General features: G+C 40.4%; 1 protein-coding gene across 1 annotated transcript in view; it reads right to left on the bottom strand.

Moving 5' to 3' along the window:
- Positions 1 to 21,457, bottom strand: part of SLC35F1 (solute carrier family 35 member F1) — a 387,569-nt gene that overhangs the window by 40,286 nt on the left and 325,826 nt on the right. The window contains exons 4-5 of the mRNA XM_084623343.1: positions 10,419 to 10,578; positions 6,551 to 6,707 (exon numbers count right to left, since the gene is read on the bottom strand). Of these exons, the coding sequence (XP_084479469.1) occupies positions 6,551 to 6,707; positions 10,419 to 10,578 (317 nt within the window). The remainder of the gene's footprint in view (positions 1 to 6,550; positions 6,708 to 10,418; positions 10,579 to 21,457) is intronic.

The raw sequence follows: 21,457 nt of genomic DNA, 5'->3' as shown, positions 1-21,457 counted from the left end.
ATTTTATACACCTCTATCATACCTATCTTAGTTGTCTCTTTCTTAAGCTGAACAGTTCCACGCTTTTAAACTTCGCCTTGTATGGAAGGTGCGGGGGTACCATGGATTTATATAGTGACATTATGTTATTTTCTGGCTTATTATCTAGCCCTTTCCTAATGGTTTCTAACATTCTGTTTTTTTGTTTTTTTTACTCCTGCTGCATACTGAACAGATGTTTTCAGAGAACTATCCACATTGACTCCAAAATCTTTCTTGAATGGTAACAGCTAATTTAGACTCCACCATTTTGTAGGTATAGTTGGGATTATGTTTTCCAATGTGCATAACTTTACACTTATCAACAGTGAATTTCAGCTGCTACTTTGTTGCCAAGTTTAGTGAGATGCCTTTGAAACTCTTCACAGTCACTTTTGAACTTAACTATCTCGAGTAATTTTGTATTGCCTTCAAATTTTGCCACCTCAGTGTTAACCCCCTTTCCCAGATTACTTATGAATATGGTGAACAGTTCAGATCTTTGGGACCTATTTATTTACCTCCATCTGAAAACTAACCATTTATTTCTATCCTTTGTTTCCTATCTTTTAACCAGTTACTAATCCATGAGAGGACCTTACCTCTTATTCCATGACTACTTAGTTTTCTTAAGAGCCTTTGGTGAGGTACCTAGTCAAAGGCTTTCTGAAAGTCCAAGTCCATTATATCTACTGGATCACCCTGGTCCACATATTTGTTGACACCCACAAAGAATTCTAATAGATTGGTGAAGCATGATTTCCCTTTATAAAAGCCATGTTGGCTCCACCCCAACATACCATGTTTATCTATGTGTTTGATAATTTTGTTCTTTACTATAATATCAGCCACTTGCCCTAGTACTGAAGTTAGGCTTACTCACCTGTAATTGCCAGAATCACTTCTGGAGGCTTTTTAAAAAATGGGTGTTACATTAGCTACCCTCCAATCATCTACAGAGGCTGATTTAAGTTAGTAGTTCTGCAATTTCATATTTGAGTTTCTTCAGAACTCTTGGGTGAATACCATCAGGTCCTGGTGACTCACTACTGTTTAATGTATCAGTTTGTGCCAAAGCCTCCTCTACTGACACCTCAATGTGGGACAGTCCTTCAGATTTGTCACCAAAAAAACCCAAAAAACCAAAAAACCACAGCTCAAGTGCAGGAATTTCTCTCATCCTCTGCAGTGAAGACTGATGCAAAGAATTCACTTAGTTTCTCCTCAACGGCCTTGTCTTCCTTGAGTGCTCCTTTAGCAGTACCCCGATTGTCCAATGGCCCCACAGACTGTTATAGCAGCTTCCTGCTTCTTATGTACTTAAAAAAAAATTCTGTTAGTTTTTGTGTCTTTTGGTGTTTGCTCTTTCAAATTCTTTCTTGGCCTGGTTTATTACACTTTTACACCTGACATGCCAGAGTTTATGCTCCTTTCTGTTTTCCTCACTAGGATTTTACTTCCGATTTTTAATGAAAGTCTTTTCGCCTCTAACCACCTGTTTTATTCTGCTGTTTAGCCATAGTGGCATTTTTGGTCCTCCATTTTTTTTATTTGGGGTATACATTTACTGTAAGCCTCTATTATGATGTTTTTACAGAGTTTCCATGCCGTTTGCAGGCATTTTGTGACTGTTGCTTTTACTTTCTGTTTAGCTAGCTTCCTCATTTTTGCACAACTTTCCTTTTTGATGTTAAATGCTGCAGTGGTAGGTGTCTTTGGCACTTCCCCCCCACCCACAAGGATATTAAATTTAATTACACCATGGTCGCTATTATTGAACCATTCAGTTATATTCACCTCTTGGACCAAATCGTGTGCTCCACTCAGGACTAAATCAAAAATGGCCTCTCCCCTTGTGGGTTCCAGGACAAGTTGCTCCAAGAAGCAGTCACTAATGTTGTCCAGAAGTTTTATCTCTACATCCCTTCCTGAGGTGACATATACCCAGCCAATATGAGGATAGTTGAAATCCGTCATTATTATTGTGTTTTCTGTCTGTAATCTCCTTGAGCATTTCACAATTACTGTCACCATCCTGGTTAGGGGGTCAGTAGTATATTCCTACTGCAATACTCTTATTGTTGAAGTATGGAATTTCTATCCATAGAGATTCTATAGTACAGTTTTATTCATTTAAGATTTTTACTTTATTTGACTCTATGCTTTCTTTCACATATAGTGCCACTCCCCCACCACTGCAATCTACTCTATCATTTCTATATATTTTAAACCCTGATATTACCAAGTCCTGTTGATTATCATCATTCTAATAAGTTTCTGCTGTGCCTTATTATATCACTATCCTCATTTAATGTCAGGCACTACTGTTCATCCGTCTTCGTATTTAGACTTCAAGCATTTGTATATAAACACTTGTACATTTTGCCAGTAATCAGTTGCTTGCCTTTGTGTGTTATATTTAAATGGGACTCTTATGTTTGACTGTTCCTCACTAGTTCCTACCTGTATTTTATCAACTTCTTTCCTATCCTCTTTACTAAGATATAGAGTTTCCCCTTTAATAAACTCTTCCCTAAGGGATGTCTCCACCCGAATTGTGTGCTCCATCACACCTGTGAACTTTACTCCAGCCCTTAATTTTAAAAAATCTTCTATAACCTTTTCATTTTACATGCCAGCAGGCTAGTTCTGTTTTGGTTTAGGTGGAGCCCATCTTTCCTGTATAGGCTCCCACTTTCCCAAAAGGTTCTCCAGTTCCTAATAAACCTAAAACCCTCCTCTCAACACAATTATCTCATCCACACTTTGAGACCCCACAGTTCCACCTGTCTTTCTGGCCCTGTGCATGGAACTGGAGTATTTTAGAGAACACTACCATGGAGGTCCTAGACTTTAATCTCTAACCTAGCAGCCTAAATTTGGCCTCCAGGAGCTCTCTTTTACTTTTCTGTATGTCACTGGTACTTACATGTACTATGACCATCAGCTCCTCCCCAGGACTGCACATAAGTCTGCCTAGATGTCTCATGAGATCTGCAAACTTTGCATCTAGAGGGCAATTCACCATGCGGTTCTCCTGTCATCATAAACCCAACTATTTATATTTCTAATAAGCAAATCTCCCATCACTATTACCTGGCTCTTCCTAATAATGGGGGTTTCCTCCCCAGAAGGAAACCATGATGTCATCTAGAAGGAAGTTCCAAATATAGAATCATTTCCCTATGCTCCGGCTTGATGTTCTCCCTTCCCTGAGATTTTTATCCTTTTCAACAGCACAGACGCTGTCAAACTGGTGGTGGGACCACTCTATTGTGTTTCCTGAAAGTCCCTTCTATGTACCTCTCTGTCTCCCTTAGCTCCTTCAGTTCCGCCACTCTAGCCTCAAGAGCTCATATTGTGTCTCTTTGGCCATGAGCTTCTTGCATCAAATGCACATATATACCATGTGCCCATGCTGCATTCACTGCAATAAACTGGAGAGCATCCACTCTGTGATGGACTTCTGCCTGCATTCTTTTTACTTTTGCAGGAGTGGTTTTGGGGTTTTATTTATTTATTTTTTTGGGGGGTGGCGTTATTGGCCTAAGTTTAGAGTATGTTTGCTAGGTGTCTTCCTCCTCTCCCCCTTTCTCTCATACTCATTTCCCTTTTTCCCTTACCTCCTGTGTCTTTTTTTTTCAAGAGGTCTTTCTGACCCTCTTCTAGTAGTTATGTTATAGTCCCTCAGCCACCTCTCCCTCCTACTGAACTCTCCCTACCTAATCTTGGTATCTCACTCTGTTTTATGCTCTCACATTCTGTCATGGAACTCTCTCTGCTTGAGAGCTGGACCTGAAAGGAATGTCTTTCAAACTCCCTCACAAAACTTCCCTGTTCACTAGCTTCTCTGGTTGCTGTGGAGCTGGCTCTTTAAACCCTTGTTCTACCTGAGTTAGCCCCGCCTCCTTGTCAAAGCATCCTAAGGAGGTTAGGAATCAAGAGATCGCAGTTAGTAAGCTCATTAGTAAGCTCTCAGCCTAGCCTAGCAGGCCACTTGGCTCAGCACAGAGCCCCCCAAAACAGACCATATTATAATCTTCAAGCAAGCAAGCAAGCAAGCAATATTTAAAGGAAGAGAGACAAATTACTCTACGTTTAGTCATTGCAGTAGAGGTGTGTCTCCAGGAGGGGTTTCAACAAGGAGAAGGCTGTGATTTTGTGGACTAGCTCAGGAAGGGCATCCCATGTATAGAGGGGCAGCATACATAGAATAAGGCAAGGCAATGATTGTTGAAGAAGCAAATGGTGCCTCAAAGCTGCAGAGCAAACAAGGAGATGAGGGTAGGGAGACAAGAGGCTAAGTGGCCCAGTACTCTGGAAGTTCAAGTGTAGAGGATGAGGGTGGGAGACAATGATGAGAGGAAGACAGAGAGCTAGGTGTCAAAATCAGAAGGGGAAGTTAGTTGGTGAGAAGAAGACTGTTCATGATCTATAACAACTACATGGTAAATGAGGGGGACATACAACCTAATGGAGTGTTGTTCCACAGAACATAATTTACTGCCATATACTTCTTCTGTATTGCCGTTTCCTGACCTGGAACCTTGCAGCAAAGTTCTTAGATTTAACTTCATTTAAATTGTTGCTCAGCAGGGTAACCTCATGAGTCGCAGCATTTTGTTTTCAAGACAATCCTGGGGGACAGCCCGTAAACAGAGACATACGTCTCATGCATACAAAGGCACGTATAATTCCATTCTTTTACAGACAAACTGATCTCATTATTTTATGCTCAGCATTAGTTTTACAAATATATCAATAGCAAACAAATACAATTTCTTCCTCCTTTCCCTGCCCCCTCCCCCCTGTCCTCAGGATGCAACTCTCCAGACAAGAGTAAGCTAGAATGAAATATTGCAGCTTTACTATCAAACTCACTCTTCCTCACACTAGATTTTGTAGTAGATGCTTCATTTTTCAGACTGTTTTATGTTTCCTCACTACAGTGCCCAGATTAGCATCCATTAATTTCTATCCCAGCACCCACGGATGCCACCAAAATAGGTGCTGTTGCTGACGTGCTGGGCAACTGTCTAATTTCCAAGTCAGATTCCTTCTCCAGACTGTTCCCAGCTATTTTAGATCCTCATTGCACTGAAGTAGCTAATAATCACCCACAGCTTTTCAAGCTATGCTTATATAAATGTAATGCAGAAAACTCTAATGGTGTATTGCATTATTATTTTAATATAATATATCGTGCTTTTCATCCATAGGTTTTAAAGCAATTTATAAAGGAGGTCACAGTATCAGTACCCCCATTTTACAAATGGTACAGGTGTAAAGTGAGCTCCCAAAGGCAAGCAGCAGAGCTGGGACCAGAACCCCACTCTCCTGAGTCAGAGCCCAGTGCAGTCTCCATCAGGCAACACTGCCTCCTAGATGTGTCTAAGTTGACATACACTTAGTAAGACTCCACACTGACTGTCTTCAGTATCATTACCTATTGCTGACCATGTATAGCTAGGCAACAAAAATGATTTTCCCCAAGCAAATCAGACATTTTTACCAGTTCTTATTTCCTTAATGAACTTTACTTGTGCAGCGAGCAGTTGATTTCAAACACTTAAGTCGTGCCCAAATGCCACAACAATGGGTATACAAAAATAATAAATGAGCCTACTAAACAAATGTAGTTGGTTCAGTGGGACTCAATAGGGATTTATTGCTGATCATTCTCTATACTTGGAGTCTGGGTAGATCAGCTGTGCAGATAAACCACCAGTTTTGATTAATAATTACAAGTTATTTTGGGCACAACAATAATCAGATCTGCATAAAATTTAGCAATATTACTTAGTAATGGTTTGGGGTGGTATTTTCCTTTACCAGACACATTTTCAAAGGCTGGCACCTACTCTCCCGCTACAAAGCCTGCATCTGGAGTGCAAAATGGACACTTGTGCACATCACTACCCATTTGTGTAAATATATGTGGCTTTATGGGGGCAGTGGGTATGCCTGCAATTCATGAGACAATCTTTTGAACATTTGGCCCTTTCTGTGTTATCACTGCAAAGGAACTGTTTCTGTGTTTTCTTTCATAGTTTTCTAAATATCATAAATAATTTACATGGAGTAAAATTATTAATGAAATACCTTCTGGAAGAGCCAGTGTTTCCATCTGCTTATAATTCTAGGTGACTTTTTATAAACATGAATCACAATTACAGATAGGTGTAGCCTGCATCATTCCTAATATAGCTCAAGATGCTAAACTGCCATTTGTCTTGAAATAGCAAATTGATAGATGTAAAATAGTATCCACCTGTTTACATGTGGTTCTTCTAGAACACAATTCACTGTAGTGCCTCAGTGCAAATTTAGATAAATATTTAGATCATTGCTGAAATTTACTGACCTGACAGGAAATATTAAAACTGACCAAGTAAAGACTTAAAACACAAGAGTTTAAACAGTCTACTCTCCACAGTAAATGTCTGGCTAAGAAGAAAGGGGAATGAAACGAAGAAAAAGCTAACTGATGAATTAAGTTCAATAGGCTCAAATTGCAAACCCTCTCACTTACAGCTGAATTCCACTGAAGAAGGAGCCAAACAGCCCAATCATGCCCAAGAACTCCACCCGACTCATGTTTCGGACAATGTACTCCTCACAAACATTGGAGATGCCGTAGAGTGTTGCTCCACCTAGTACTAAGAGATCCCCTATCAGCTTATTTTCACCTAGGAATAAATGGAGAAAAAACACAGGAGGCTTCAAAATAATGATCATTTGCCTAGAACTATTGCAAGCTCTTCCCCGCAGACTTGAGACCTAGCAAAATAGCCCACATCTTTGTAAACAACCTGCATGCAAATATACTGTTGTGTACCCATTTGCATTCAAAATGTAAAGGAAACCTAGCAGAGACAGAGGGAGAGATTTAATTGTTTTGTGAAGGAGAAAAACTGGAGGAGAAGATGAATTTGTAAAGCCCAGAAACAAAATAGCACATTTCAGAGACTAACCTTTTTTTGTTTTTTGTTGTGGAGTATAGAGCAGTGATAATGCAGATTTTTACACTGTATTTAACAACTGTAGTGCTGTCTAATGTACCGGACACAGGGAAAAACACACCTGCCTGATGTGTATTGCCACCGAAGTACTGGCGTTCTCAAAGAGCATTTGAAACCTCCTTAACTCTTGGAGGCTTTTATTGTTATTTTAGCAGAGAGCTTTCAGGTAGGTTTATTCAAGTTCCAGCTATTCCAGAAAATGTAGGCACTGATCCTGCAAAGACTTATGAGTGTGATTAACTTAAACCATGTGACTAATCCAGATTATTTCATTAGGACTATTGGCTGGACCATGTTGAAGAGATTTCAAAAGAACCGTGTTCCATCAAAATATGCAGTTCTGTCAACAATGAAATGCTTTGCAAAATAGAGTAGATTTTGTCAGAATTTCATTTTGGAAGAAAATGGAGAGGAAAACAGTTCCAACAATGTCAAAACATCCCATTTTAACACTTTTGCAACACCACATTTTGATTTTTCATTTTGAAATGACTTTTCATTTTGAAATATTTTTTATTTGCATTATAGTGTGAAACAGCATTATGTTAAAGTGCACTAAAGAACTGCTAGTTCATGCCAGCAGAGTCTATACAGACCAACTGACATGCAACACTTTAGAACCCTTTAGAAATCACACATCTGTAGCGTGCATTACCCCACCATGTAGATAAGCCCTTAGGCACCTAGGTAACTTTACTCATGTGAGTTCAATGACCCAGAAGTCCTAAGTCTTTGTAGGATCAAGCCCTATGTTGTTATAAACCACCATTTCTCATTCAGCAGATGCCAGGCACATTTTGGGAGACTGTTAACATAGTAAATAATATCTTTATGAGAAACTATGCTACAGTGATATCAGGTATGTCCTGTAAGTGTATAAGTTCACTGCCCTTGAACCTAAACAGTTTGTGCACAGGAGGAGAAGGGATTTATTGATAAACAATAGAAGTGTACTTGTTTCTGGTTCATCCCCTTCTTTTGTTTGCCTAGCCATGAAAAATATCCTATAAACAATGCAGCACTCTTTACTGAAGAGCCTCCTGAAGCCTTTTATTTCACCGCCAGCATTTATTTATTTATTTAGAGTCTGTCTTGACCGCTTTACATAAATAGAACCAGCTCATTCATTTTACTTCATTAAAGGGGACACGTAACATAGAAGTCATTCCCTGAATTTTAATAAAGTCATTTTACAATTTTAAAAGGGCTGTGATACTTGACATGAAAGGCAGATGCTTGTGGTTGAATTTCTTCTCCTTGCATACCAATAAACACAGATACTGACAGTCCTTCAGGTCCAGGTCTGCATTAGAAGCAGGCAATAATGCATGAGTACAGAATGTTCTGGGATCAAAATACCTAGAAGCCTTATCTGTACAGTACCAATGAATATGACAAATAATACCTGCTTCTTGCCAGTAACCTGCCAAGTGACTACTTCAATCTAATGGCTTACTCTAGTTAGTATGGGATTATCTCTAACTTTTTCTTTCCCTAAATAGAACAAGTGAAATCAAATGAACTAATTAAAGTTGCTAGGGAGGAAGGGCACATAATGGATTCCACAAAAATTCAGTTTCAATTTCAAAGTTTCCTCACATTCCTTCAGGCTCCTGTTTCCAAGTTTCCTGAACAGCAATCTCTATAGCTGCACACCTGCTAAGGAGCAAAGGATAGAACCCCTGTTCCCTGGCTCCTTTACCTCAAAGGCAGATCTTTCAGTACCTTCCTAAGGAGCTTGGAACCCCACTGGACAGACTCCTTTTGTGTACGGTTCTCCCTCCTCCCCGCCATTTCTCACAGCTGCTTCACTGGTCCCTGAATCTCTGCATGCCCTCTCTACCCTGGTCCACAGCCCTGCAAGTTCCCAGTGAGCCACAGCCCATCCACCCAGTGAGGAGCAGGTAAATTGGTAGCCAGCATGTTTCCTTTGGTGCCTGAGGGTGAAATCCTGACCTTGCTGATGTCAACAGGTGTTTTGCCCTAGACTTCAATGGGGCATTGTGTACAGCAGTTGAGGAATATCTCTTGAGAAATGTTTAAGGATCACAGAGGGGAGCCCTGCTCTGGTGCACCTGAGCTCAAATATTTAAGTCATTAAAGATATACTGGACCATTATGACAATGAAAACTGCTTAAGTAAAAGGAATGAAAAAAATTGCAAGACACTATAGGTGTTTCTGTAAGAATGTAGAAGCATTGTATAATATTGTATTGTATTAACTAAGAAACAGACTATAATCTTGTAACCAAGATTACAATCCATTACACACATGCCCATGCAACCTTAATTTTGGCCTTTCCTGACTTTTGAGTGTAGGCAATACTGCTGTTTTCTGAATGTAACTTTATATTTTGTGTAGAGTTTTTCTTAATGCAGCTCTGATTTGCTGATTCATGAGACAGAACAGATCTTCTTCTTTGTAACTGGGACAGAGTTGCTTCTTGGGTAGGGAGATGAAGTGAAAGTCTTCAGGACAGGAAAAGAGAAAGTGACAGGACAACACAGGCTGGTCTGCTCTCTATAAACCTGCTCAGTTTTTGTTCAGTAGCATCCTGGCAAGCGCAGTTTTCCCTGCACTTACATTTGTATTCAGAACACTGACTTTAAAATCCCAGTGCATTATGCTCAGCTCAAAATTCAGTACTTATAATTTAGAATGAAAACGGCATCCAACTGACAATTTTTGAAAAGAACTTGTTCTCTTCCCACATCAGTTGGGCTGGCACTAGAAAAATCAATGTGACAGAAGATATTGATTGATGAAATGTAGTCCCTTCCATACTGCCCATCAGTGTGCTATTATTGTGGCTAAACACACATTATTCATATAATCCACAAAAAAAGCATGTTTTGCATATAAACAAGTCATTTCAGGTATGATGCAGGCATCTCCACAATTAACCATTATTTCAGGTTTGGTGCAGCACACAATGGAGATTGTTAATTTGTGGGTTGGATGTGTCTGAGTATGTGACCAGTGAAGTAGGCTGTGTGCAGAAAGTGAGCAAAAGGGAACAGAAGTGAGAAAACAAACTGGAGGGGCTGAGAGAGAATAGGGGGCTGTAGCTCAAAGATGCAGCCAAAGAGCTGAGCAAGACTGCTGCTGAGGCTTGAAGTAAAAGTGTTTCAAGTCATCTCCCTAAGTGGCACTGACCCTCATTAGTTGGGGTCATTTTATTCTATTGCTCCTGCCCTCAATGAATGGATGTTGAGCCATGGAGATGGTTGAAAACTCAGAAACACATTTAAACCCACACATGATCTCTTGGGGCCTTTCCCCTCTTTGCCCCCTTCCTACCCTCTCGGATCACCTCAGTGTTACATAGCTTTCCTTGAATGAAAAGCCAATCACACAAATGTATCCAAAGACTCACCTGCTCCTTGTTGTCTCCCGACAAGGACGTCTGCTCCTGCCATACAGCCCATGCCCAGAATGCAGACCACAATTCCAATGAAATGAACTGCCTTGTATCGGACCAGCAGGAAGAACCAGGACAGTAATATCACCACTGGGATAACAAAACAATCTAGGAGCTGTCAAGGAGGAGGAGAACAACAACAAAAGAGCATTGCTGCACAAGTTACTCTAAAAACACTAACCTATTAACGATTAAAGGAGCAGAACAGAGGACTATTTACTGATAGTTTTGCTTTCCAGAAACAGTGTGATCTAGTGGTTAAAACACAAGACAGGGAGCAAGGAATACTGCATTTGATTCCTGGCTGTGCCACTGACTCACCATGTGACCTTGGTTAGCTCATCCAAGGCCAGATTGTCGGTAGTGTTCATCATCCACGATTTGGGCCACATTTTGAAAATCTGGGCACAAGTGTCACAGTGAGAGCTGAGCACTTTTCAAAATCTGGCCCTTATTATGGATGATGAGCACTCAAAAAATCAAGCTCTGAGCTCTTCTAAAGAAAAAAGATCAGACCATTAATGCATTTCAGTTTTCTCATCCATAAAATCTGGATAGTACCTCTTTCAAAGGAGTCTTGTAAGAATTAATCATTAATTGGCCTGATTTCCAGAGAGATCTACCAGCTAAGAAAATCAGATCAAATGTTTGTAAAAGAGCTACCAGCAAGTCATTGAGAGCCAAAGACTTTGAACAAAATATTTGTAACTTAGAAGCCTAAGTCACATTTTCAAGAGTGATTTAGGCCCAGATCCTCAAAGGAACTCAGGTGTTTAACTCCCATTGAAAACAATGAGAGTTATGTATCCAAATCGCTTTGAGAATCTGGGCCTTAGTCATATAGAAGCTTAAATCCCATTAATTTACTCCTTAATACTCAAGTAACTTTTGAAAATGGGACTTAAGCTCCTAAATCATTTAGCTGCTTTTGAAAATTTTTAGGAGAAAGTATAATGGACTTTACATGAAACTGGTTGTCCAACTTAAGTGATGGGTTTTCTGCTTCCATAAAAAGGTATGTATCCAATGAAGTGAGCTGTAGCTCACGAAAGCTTATGCTCTAATAAATTTGTTAGTCTCTAAGGTCCCACAAGTACTCCTTTCCTTTTTTCATAAAAACAGTGGTTCACAGTACAGTTAATTAGTAAAATGAAAAGGTAAAAGGTATGTCTACACTATGGAGACCATACTGGAATAGCTATGCCAACACAGTTCCATAGTACAGACTTAGTCTACACTAATAGACGTACCCTGCCCCCCATCAGAGGAACACCATCCCTGAACAATGTTAGCTATGTTGATGGAAGCATTCTTTCAGTGACCTGGCTGTGTCTACACTGCGGGTCGGGGTGGGATCTGTTGGCATTGCAATGTTGATGAGGGGTATGGTTTTAACCCACCCCTCACCAATATAGCAATGCTGATTTTGAAAGACATGAAGTGGAGTTTGGTACCCAGTGCCGTTAAATTTCAGTGAGAGCTGGTGCTGAATCCCACTTTGTGACTTTCAGAATCTCTCCCTGAGTGTTTAATTGTAAGTTATATGGTTGTAAGGCAAGGTATTTCACTATCTCGCTTATCCTTAAAGAAATTTATTACTTAGGGCTCCAGTATATGTAGATTGTCTGTGAAACACTGGGAAGTTTTATTCTATGTATTTCTCTAGACGTTATTCCCTTAATTTTTTAAATTTGGGGGGATGCAGGGTGGCTTTTTTCCATTGGAGTAATGGGCCTAGCATCTGTATGTGTCTGCATTCTATTCGCTCAGTGTCAGTGAACATTAAACTTAGAAAATATTACTGAATAATTACTATATCCCATTAAACTTTTGCTGCCATGTCATGGAATTAGCAAAATATAATTTCCGACTGGGAATGGAATCCTGGATAGTTTTCAAAGAATTTCAGTGGCTAAAAATGTTTCCTTATAATATAGGTACCTATGCATTCAGCACATCCATTGGTGCTTCACTTTGGGATGAAGGAATAAAAGAGTCAATTTTTTAATTTAGATCAAAAAATATTCTCTCTAGCCTAGTCAAAGAAATAAGAGCATGCAATACAATAACATTAATTTCAAAGGCTTCCTATTCAGGAGTACCAGCACCATTTGAAAGAGAAAAACGTCAGAAGTCGTACATACAGCGACAAGGATATGTGGCTCAAACTGCTCCCCAAAATACTGGGGAGCAGAATTAGAAATTCTATTACGAACATATATTAGGTGTAATACACAGCTACAACTGGACCAATTAAGGACAGAATTTCAGCCTAAAAACGTTGACTAAAAAGCAAAATAAAATGCCAAGATGTGTTTCCATTGCTCGGCTGCACTTGCAATTTTTATTATGCTTCTGAATTCATGTACTAGGATGAACAATAGCACAAGCATGAGCTTAACTATTCAAAATGGTATGTGAATATGACACTGGAGGATTTTATTGATCTCCTTACTTATGGTTTCAAAGTGGAAAGTAAGCTTAAAAGAAGGTGAGGCTGTTTCTCTAAGTACCATGTGCCATGAGGATTCAGATTTACACAAGAGAACAGGCATTTCCTGATCTGTCACATTAGAAATGACCAAAGGGGAACTGCCAATTAGAAGAGTGGAGGTGGGGGCAGAGAAATCCCTCTCCACATTCTACAGTACCTCAGGGCCAGTCACTGACAGGTGGCAGCTGTGAGGGGAAGCTCTCACCACATGATTTGCTTGAGGGCATTGCTAATGAGGAGCCCTAACACAAGGAAGGGAGTGTGTAATTGGCAGAAAATTCAATGAATGTTTGGAAAGGAAGAATCAGCTCAGCTGTTTCTTGCTGTTCTCCACTGGGAGTTTGCTGACCAGCGGTTTTTCCTTTTGATATTGATACAGATCAGCAATTACTCCTGCACATTAGTGACCTTATTTCTAAGGCTTTCTCTCTCCCCTTTTCCAGAGACTTACAATACATTCCAGCTACATCCATGCACGCACACTGGGTTTGCACACATAGGAGAACAGATGTCACTGTCAGCAAGAAGGTATATGTTTGCAATTCACAAATCTGATAACATACAGTAATTGTTAAAAATATTATCATCAGTGGGGGAAAAATATTCTCTCAAATGTCTGTTATCAACCCTGGCTCAGAGGCAGTGCAATGTCTTTCAATCATCAACCACCTAGGAAATTTTATTAACATAAGAATATTAACATACTGACATAATATTAACATAAGAATATAAGATTTACCATTACCACACCAGAACTAACTGATTCGTTAGTCTGGTAACCTGTCTCTCAAAATGGTTTAAATCAGAATTGTCACTAGAGGAACCCGCAGAAGGGGATAGCAGGGTCTAGGTAAATTGAACCCATCCTCTATCTCAGTATCATGTGCAAGGAATGTTTAAATTGTGTGCACCATATTTGATGACAAGTTTACCATCTTCCCATGACAAAAGGAGAAATTTTATTTGATGATGTCTGACCTGATTGTACCCTGGGTTTGGGCTACTTTATAACATTTTAAATTAATTTTCCCATTGTATGCACATTTAAAAATTAAACAAAAAATCAATTGCATCCTGGAAATGGAAAAATTAGGATGACAAGGTACGTGCTTGTCAAATATCAACCCAGGACCAACTTCACACATTTCATGATAATCATTTGTTTTAAAAAAAGCATACAATGATTAGAACTTCCTGAAGATAATGACAATAATGTGTCCCTTTGGATTAAGTTTGATAATGTAGAGACATTTCACTGGCAACAAAAAGACAAAATGTAGAAAATTATACCAAATGGGCTATACTGTAGTCAGTCAAACTGCTGTCTGATGACTGACCCTTATTTACTAATAATAAGTTAAATACCATAACTGAAATATGAGTGAAGCATAAGTCATCTTGTCACAATAAGTACTTCATATTCAGGAAAACAACAATTGTGCTTTTAGAGGTACCCGATTTTCTTAATGATTGGAGTAAACAACTATTCTGGTCTGTAAATCAATCATAATGATTTATTTTACAGTGACAAATCTTGATATTGAAAGACAGGGAGATTTTAGGGAGGTATAATGACTGGGTGAAAACTGCTCATTATACTCAACATAATTTGCTCGTTCTCTTTTGCATGACAGTTAACTGACCAACAAAAAGAGCCAGGCAGCAAGCAACACACAGCTTCACAGTGTATTTTATCTGCAGGAATCAGGAATTATGTTCATTTTTCTCTTTTACCAAATAGGTTTATGTTTAAAAAAAAGGACATCCTTTTCCCCATGCAAAAATAAACTTGAACAACTGCTTGGCGACATGCACTAATCGCATGCTAAATTAATTAATCGTAACCTGTTCTGTCCTCTAATTACAGATGTAAAATCAGCATAATTCCTGGGGAAAATATGCAATGTAAGGAATATTACATGCATTGACTATGTGCTGACTGTTGCTGCTCTAGTGTAATTAAGACTGCTGGATTTGCACTGTTCTAGTTAATAATTTATGGGTCAGATCCTGAACTACTGATGTAAGAGTTTTGCTATTGACTTCAGTGGCATCAGTATCAGACTTTATGGGTGAGATCCATCAACAGACTTAGGCACTGCGACACAGAGTGTCACAGAGCCTAACTTTCTGGTGCCTGGAAGAATCGCAGGAACAAGACTGCGATCCACAAAGCCAAGTTAGGCATTTAGATTCCTTATACAATGAATGGGGAGAGAGAGGTGCCTAAGAATGCGATCTACAAAAGCCAGCATGCTAGGCAGGGAGCCACCTAACCTAGCCTATGGGAGATGCTGAGGAGAGGAGTGTCCTAAACCCTGCCCCTCTTTTGGAGATGGGTGCCTAAGTCAGGGCTGCAAGGAGGCACCTATCTTTGCTTAGCGAGTCACAAATGGGAACTAAAGAGTAATTCCTTCTCTCTCTCTCTCTCTCTCTCTCTCTCTCTCGCCCTATGACTGTTCCATTGTGGATAAATACTTACATAGTCATTGGGCCAGAGAAAGAGAAGAAGAATGATTCTGTAGTCCAGCGGTTAGGACACCCACATGGGAGGTGGGAGACCCCAGGTATTGTCCCCCTGCTCCAATGACTCATTATTTATACACAGTGGAACAGCTTCACCAGGAGAGACTGAGGGAGCCCACAGCAGAATATCTCAAAGCTCAGTAGTTGGAGCACTCTCATGAGACCCCCTATTCAAGTCCTTTCTCCCCCTCTGCTAGAGATAGGGGGATTGAATCTGGGTAACCCACATCCCTGGTGAGTGCTCTCACCACTGGGCTAAAAGTTACAAGGTGCGTACCACCTGTTCCTCTAGCCACATTTTGAATGGGAACCAATCTAGTAGGTGTGCTCAGAGGCTCCGGGATTGGACTCTGCACACGAGATAAGAGGACAAATGCCCATCATCTCCTGGTTCATGATTCATTCTGGGGCTTGGGCAGCAGTTAGGCATCCACAAGCATGATCAGGGGCAGAAACATAGACACAGAGGGGACTTAGGTACCAAGTAAGTTTAGGCCCCTACAGGGTGAGGCAGCAATTTTGTGGGTTACAGAGGAGCCAAAACAGGGACAGAGGTGTGTATACCCAAGACATAGACCCCTAAGGTTGAGGCATCTAAATACCTTTGTGGATCCTACCCTATGTGCCTATTGTAATGTAACAAGGGTCTAACCTGTTTCTACTGTTTTAATGCTGAAAGGAGGCATATGTTTGTACACAATAGCATAGACATGTTTAAATATATACAGAATTTCAGCCTAAAAAGTGGCTTGTTATGCTTTTCATTACCATCTCCATTCAGTTTGCACATTTCTCCTCATAAAAGCACATATATGCAATTTCAACTATATATCACACACACAAATGGATAATGAAAGCATCTCTTAATGAGTTATGACTGTGTCCCATCCTCCTCTCCCCCTCTCCCCCCGCCTTGAGCAGAACCATCAGCACTTCACATTGGATGGAATTGGGAAGAGATCTGCATCCATGTGGTCCAAGGTAAGACAAATCTTTCAAAGTACCTCATTGTTCTGCTCCTACTTGTGGTCCTGGTGGAAGTGTCTTCTCAGAGAATCTGCTACTATGTTCTGCAGTTCTGGCAGGTAATCCACTGAGATCTCTATGTGTGAGATATGCACCAATTCCATAGTTTTATGGATTCTGCACATAAGGTCATAGAATCATAGGGTTAGAAGGGACAGCAAGGGTCATCTAGTGTAACCCCCTACCAAGATGCAGGATTTGTTGTGTCTAAACCATCCAAGACAGATGGCTATCCAGCCTCCTTTTGAAAACCTCCAGTGGAGGAGCTTCCACCACCTCCTGAGGCAGTCCGTTGTATTGTCCTACTGTTCTTACAGTTAAGACATTTTTTCTGAGATTTAATCTAAATCTGCTGTGATGTAGTTTGAACCTATTGCTTGTTGTCCTGCCTCTGTGGCAAGAGAGAACAACTTTTCTCCATCTTGTTCCTCCTTGATGATTTATATATAATACATTGCTGCTCTGTTGTCCAGCATTACTCTGATCAAGTGGCCCCAACGTGGGGTAAGAAATGATGGTAGGCATAATGGACTGCCCTGATATGGAGGGTGGTCTTCTGGTGGATCCATTTGCCTTGAGCTGTGAAGTCTTGAAAATGTGCACCCCAGCCCAGCAGGAAGTCATCTGTTGTGATGATTTTTGCAGGAGGGTGGGGATGCAGGAATGGAAGTCCCACATAGATCTTTTGGGGATTCTTCTACTAATTGAAACAGTTGAGGACCCTTTGAGGTATTGACACCTGCTTGGATAGACTTTGTTTGTTGGATGTCTAGACTGTTCTCAGCCAAGTTTGAAGATAGCAGGAGTGTAGTCTTGCCAAAAAGATATTACAAATGTACAGGCTGCCATGTGGCCCAGGAGTTGAAGGCAAGCCCTCACTGTGGCTTGTGGGCTCTACTGTATTGTGGAAATAAGGCTGGGAATTGTAGCAAACCTGTGTATGTAAGTGTGGGTAAGTATGCTCTGGTGGTAGTGAAGGCCACAATGGGCCCAATTAAGGCAATTCATTGTGTAAGTGTGAGAGCTGACATTTCCAAGCTGAAGCTGAGGCCCAAGTAGAAGAATAGGGGTAGGATCTTGTTGCTTGCTGAGAAATGAGTGACCCTTTACAAGCCAGTCATCCAGGCAGGGAAAGATAATTATTTCCATCTGGCAGAGATGGGTTGCTGTGGCTGAAAGGATCTTGGTAAAGACCCTGGGGTAGTGGAGATGCCTAAAAGTAGGACACCGTATTGGTAGTGGTCTCTGCCAATGACAAAGCACAGAAAATGTCTGTGGGACAGGTGTATGGCTATAAAAAACAAACCAGGCATCCTGAAGATCAAGGGAGACAAACCAATCTCCGATTTCCAAAGAGGAAATTATATCTGGCAGGGTTACCATTCTGAACTGTTGAGAGAGGATGAAGGTGTTCAAACTCCTGTGGTCCAGAACTAGCCTCCAACTCCAGGACACAGCCCCAAGATCAGAGCTGCCAGACCTCCACACCCTGCCAATCACACTATGCAGAAGCTGGAGTTCCCCAGATGACCTGATCCTGACTATCCATCAAGAAATGTTCATCTGCCTTATTGGGAGTGGTGAGCATTGTATGCTTAGCAGGTACATTCCTTTTTGATAATTGTTAATAAATAGAGGTTAAGTAGGATATTACTGTGTAAGGCTCTTTCACTGGTAAAAAACCCATAAACCTGTAAAAGATTAAGCCTTCAGCCCACAAGGAATGGGTGCTTGCTCTGAGCCCGTGGAAGAGCAGAGCCCAGAGAGGAGTAAAGTTAGGTGCCTTTTGCCTGGAACCTTAGAAACTGGGAAAGGGTGGGGGTGCCTAAGTTGACCGGGTTACGCCTTGAGCCCTAGGAACTAGGTAGCGGTGGAAGCCTTGAGCCCTAGGAACTAGGTAGAGGTGGGATGTCCTAGAGTGTGCGGGCAACAAATTTAGGTTAAAATTGGGTGCCTTACAGTGTATGTAATAGAGAATTTTGTGCAGGTAACACTCCAGAGGCACTGGGTCTGTACTGACAGTAAAACTACTTGAGGTTGCTTACTAGAACGCTTCTCAGTATGCGGTGTGGTCTTTTTAGTCAGTGCCAGATCTCAGTACTAGAGGAGATAGAAGCATCAGTGGCACACATGCCAGGTCATTTAGTCTCCTTGGTTCCAGTTTGAGAGGTGACTTAGCCCTTCTCTTGGTTTCTTCCTCTGGAGAATGGGGTCTCTTTTTTTAAATGTCCAGACAACTCTGAAGGATCCCCAGGGTCTTTGCTTACCAAAGCAAAAATATTCACAGAGGTGCACTGGGCAGTAAAGCCAAAATATGGGGGTGGAGAGATCTGGACCCTGTGGCTCTCAGAAAATGCTCTATAAGATGGAGTTATAGTTGGTCCTTCCTTCATTTTCTGCATCTGCTTTTGAATCCAGAGCGGACCTTACATTTGGAAGGGATGTGAGTCTCTCCAAGGCAGTGGAGGCAGATAGAATGCCTGTTGCTGCAGGGCAAAGATCTGGTCAGGGTTTGAAGTCCAGACTTTTGGGCATAACAGTTTAGGAAAGCTAGAGGAGGATGAGTCAGAATGCTGTCCCAACCAGGCAAAAAAAGGAGGAAAAGGGGAACCCCTCCGCCCAAGCACACATTTTTGCTAAATAACCAAAAATAAAGAAAAGCTAAGGAAAAAAGAAAGAGAACAATTAAGAGAAGAAAACAGCAAGCTGCATGGACAGCTTGTGACATTCCACATCAAGCCACAGGCAACTGAGATGGAATGGGAGCCACAGTGGGCCTGCCCTTCATATATATTTATCCTCGCTCTGGAGCACAAGAATGTGCAGGGCACAATGGCAAACTAATGGACACTGCTGACAAAATCTATGACCAACAGTGCACGGAGGCACGCACATCCTGAAGTGGAAGCACCCACAGGGAAAATAACTGAAAGAACATACTTTTATTGTTGGTCTCCAGATGTCTATAAATCTGAGGTTTTACTATCTTCGTTTTTATCATGCCAGTCAAAGGCTTGAGTGCCCAAAGAATAAATTACCATATAAATCACCATTTAGAAAAATGGCTCTCCCTTCTGCAATGGTCTTTTTTGATGGCTCCGTATGCATACACTATAGTACTGTGGCACAGAGCTTTGAAGAAGCAGCCTAAAGAGTTGTTTGATGTGAAATAAGGAAAACAATTAATACCAAATACTACAACAGAACAGCATGTACTGCACTGCATGTAGATAAGACTCAGAGACTAATCAGGGCTAGCCTAAGTGGTGAGATGATGTTTGGCTGCTGTGCTGAAGACCTGGATTTTGGAAATGAATGTGAGTTTCTCAGTCTTTAGACATTTGGGTCCAGATTTTCAAAAGAGCTCAAAGCCAGACTTTCAAATGTTCAGCACCCATGTATTCAAAGTTTGTTTCCTGCCAGCATCATGAAGCACATAAACATTTACAGAGATCGATGCTCTACCATCTCGGAGAAAGATAAGAGTGTTATTCTGAGGCCAACCAGATTGGAAAGGGTTATTCATCTAATGAAACAGAGCCAGATCCCTTACTCATGGTGAACTACACCAAACTCTGCAAGCAATCTCACTGAAATGAAGGGGGCCGCTTGCTGGGAAAAAAAGCACTATTGAGTATGAGTAAATGGAGAGAGGGAACAGAATCTGTCTCATAATGCTGTTTGATAAAACGGGGAAGAACTGAGCTGGAAGGCAAAGTTATGTATGTTTGTATGTATGTTTGTATCACACACAATACGTTTAATAGGAAACTTTATAACACTGGTAAGATGAGCATGATGTAATATCTTGTAAATGCAGTACCAGGAAACTGAAGTTCAAAAAAATATACTTCATGTGAATATTGAGTCTAGACCTAAACAACAAAGTAATTAATTTGACAACAGTCATGATATTTGAATTAATTATTTTAGTTACTTACCCAGTTTTTAGAACTGGACAAATAATTCACAAACCAGGCTGCTGAAGCACATTTATGTGGGTGGATGAGAAAGGCAGAAACAGACAGATACAAAGACCTATAAAGACCAAGTACAGGGGGCTGTCTGCCTCTATAAGTAGTGTAGAAGTTGGCTCAGGGAGATCTATACAAAAATAGTAATAATGATTTTGGTTTTATTATGATAGATTTTTCCATTCCACTAGGTATAAAATAACAGAGTTATTTGTGTGTTGGGGGGGGTGTTTGTTATTAGGTTCTCCTTTGAAAAGGTGCTACAGGTAATTTTAAATATGTATTTGTGTTTCAAAGAAGTCTGAAAGCCAAATTCTGGCAACAGGAGCACTTATAGTTACTCACATTGATTTCAAGTGTTTCATATAATCCTTAAAACTGCAGTTTTCCCCCATTCTTGCTTCTTATTCAGGCAAAATTCAGTTTTTTCCCCCAACACTGCTCACTCAACCAAGAAAGACATATGTTCTTAATTATCTCTGCTTTTTCAGGACACTAACTGCTGCTTATTTGTTTTACTGGCTTTATAGCAAGTTTCAGGCAAGTAAGGTATAAATACGATCAGAATATCTAAGGGTGCCATGCTATTTAGACATTATATAGAGTGCAAATGTGTTTTATTTCTGAATGATCAACATCAATTTGTGTAGCCATGTCCAGAGACATACATTTTCCATTATGAATTTCTATTACTTTTTCTCTACTACAATGGAAAAAACCTAAATCTTTAAAATTTACAGGCTGTACCTTTAAAGAAGACTGTTCCTATTGTGTGTGTGTGTTGGGGGGAGAATTATGGGGTTTTGTCTTGGGATTTTTTGATGATTTTTGGACAGGGCAAACTGTGCCTGAAAGAAATGCATTTGATTGCTTGATTGAGGGCATTGACAAAAATGGGGTTGTAATTTTCCAATTGCAAACTGAGTCTACACAAATGGGTATTTACTCTTTAAAATATATTATTAAAGGACCAA

The sequence above is a fragment of the Lepidochelys olivacea genome (genome assembly GCF_965140295.1).
Source record: "Lepidochelys olivacea isolate rLepOli2 genome assembly, chromosome: 3".
In the NCBI taxonomy this organism is placed as follows: Eukaryota; Metazoa; Chordata; order Testudines; family Cheloniidae; genus Lepidochelys; species Lepidochelys olivacea.
Note: the sequence above shows the minus strand (reverse complement) of the source record. Positions and strands in the feature narration are given on the sequence as shown.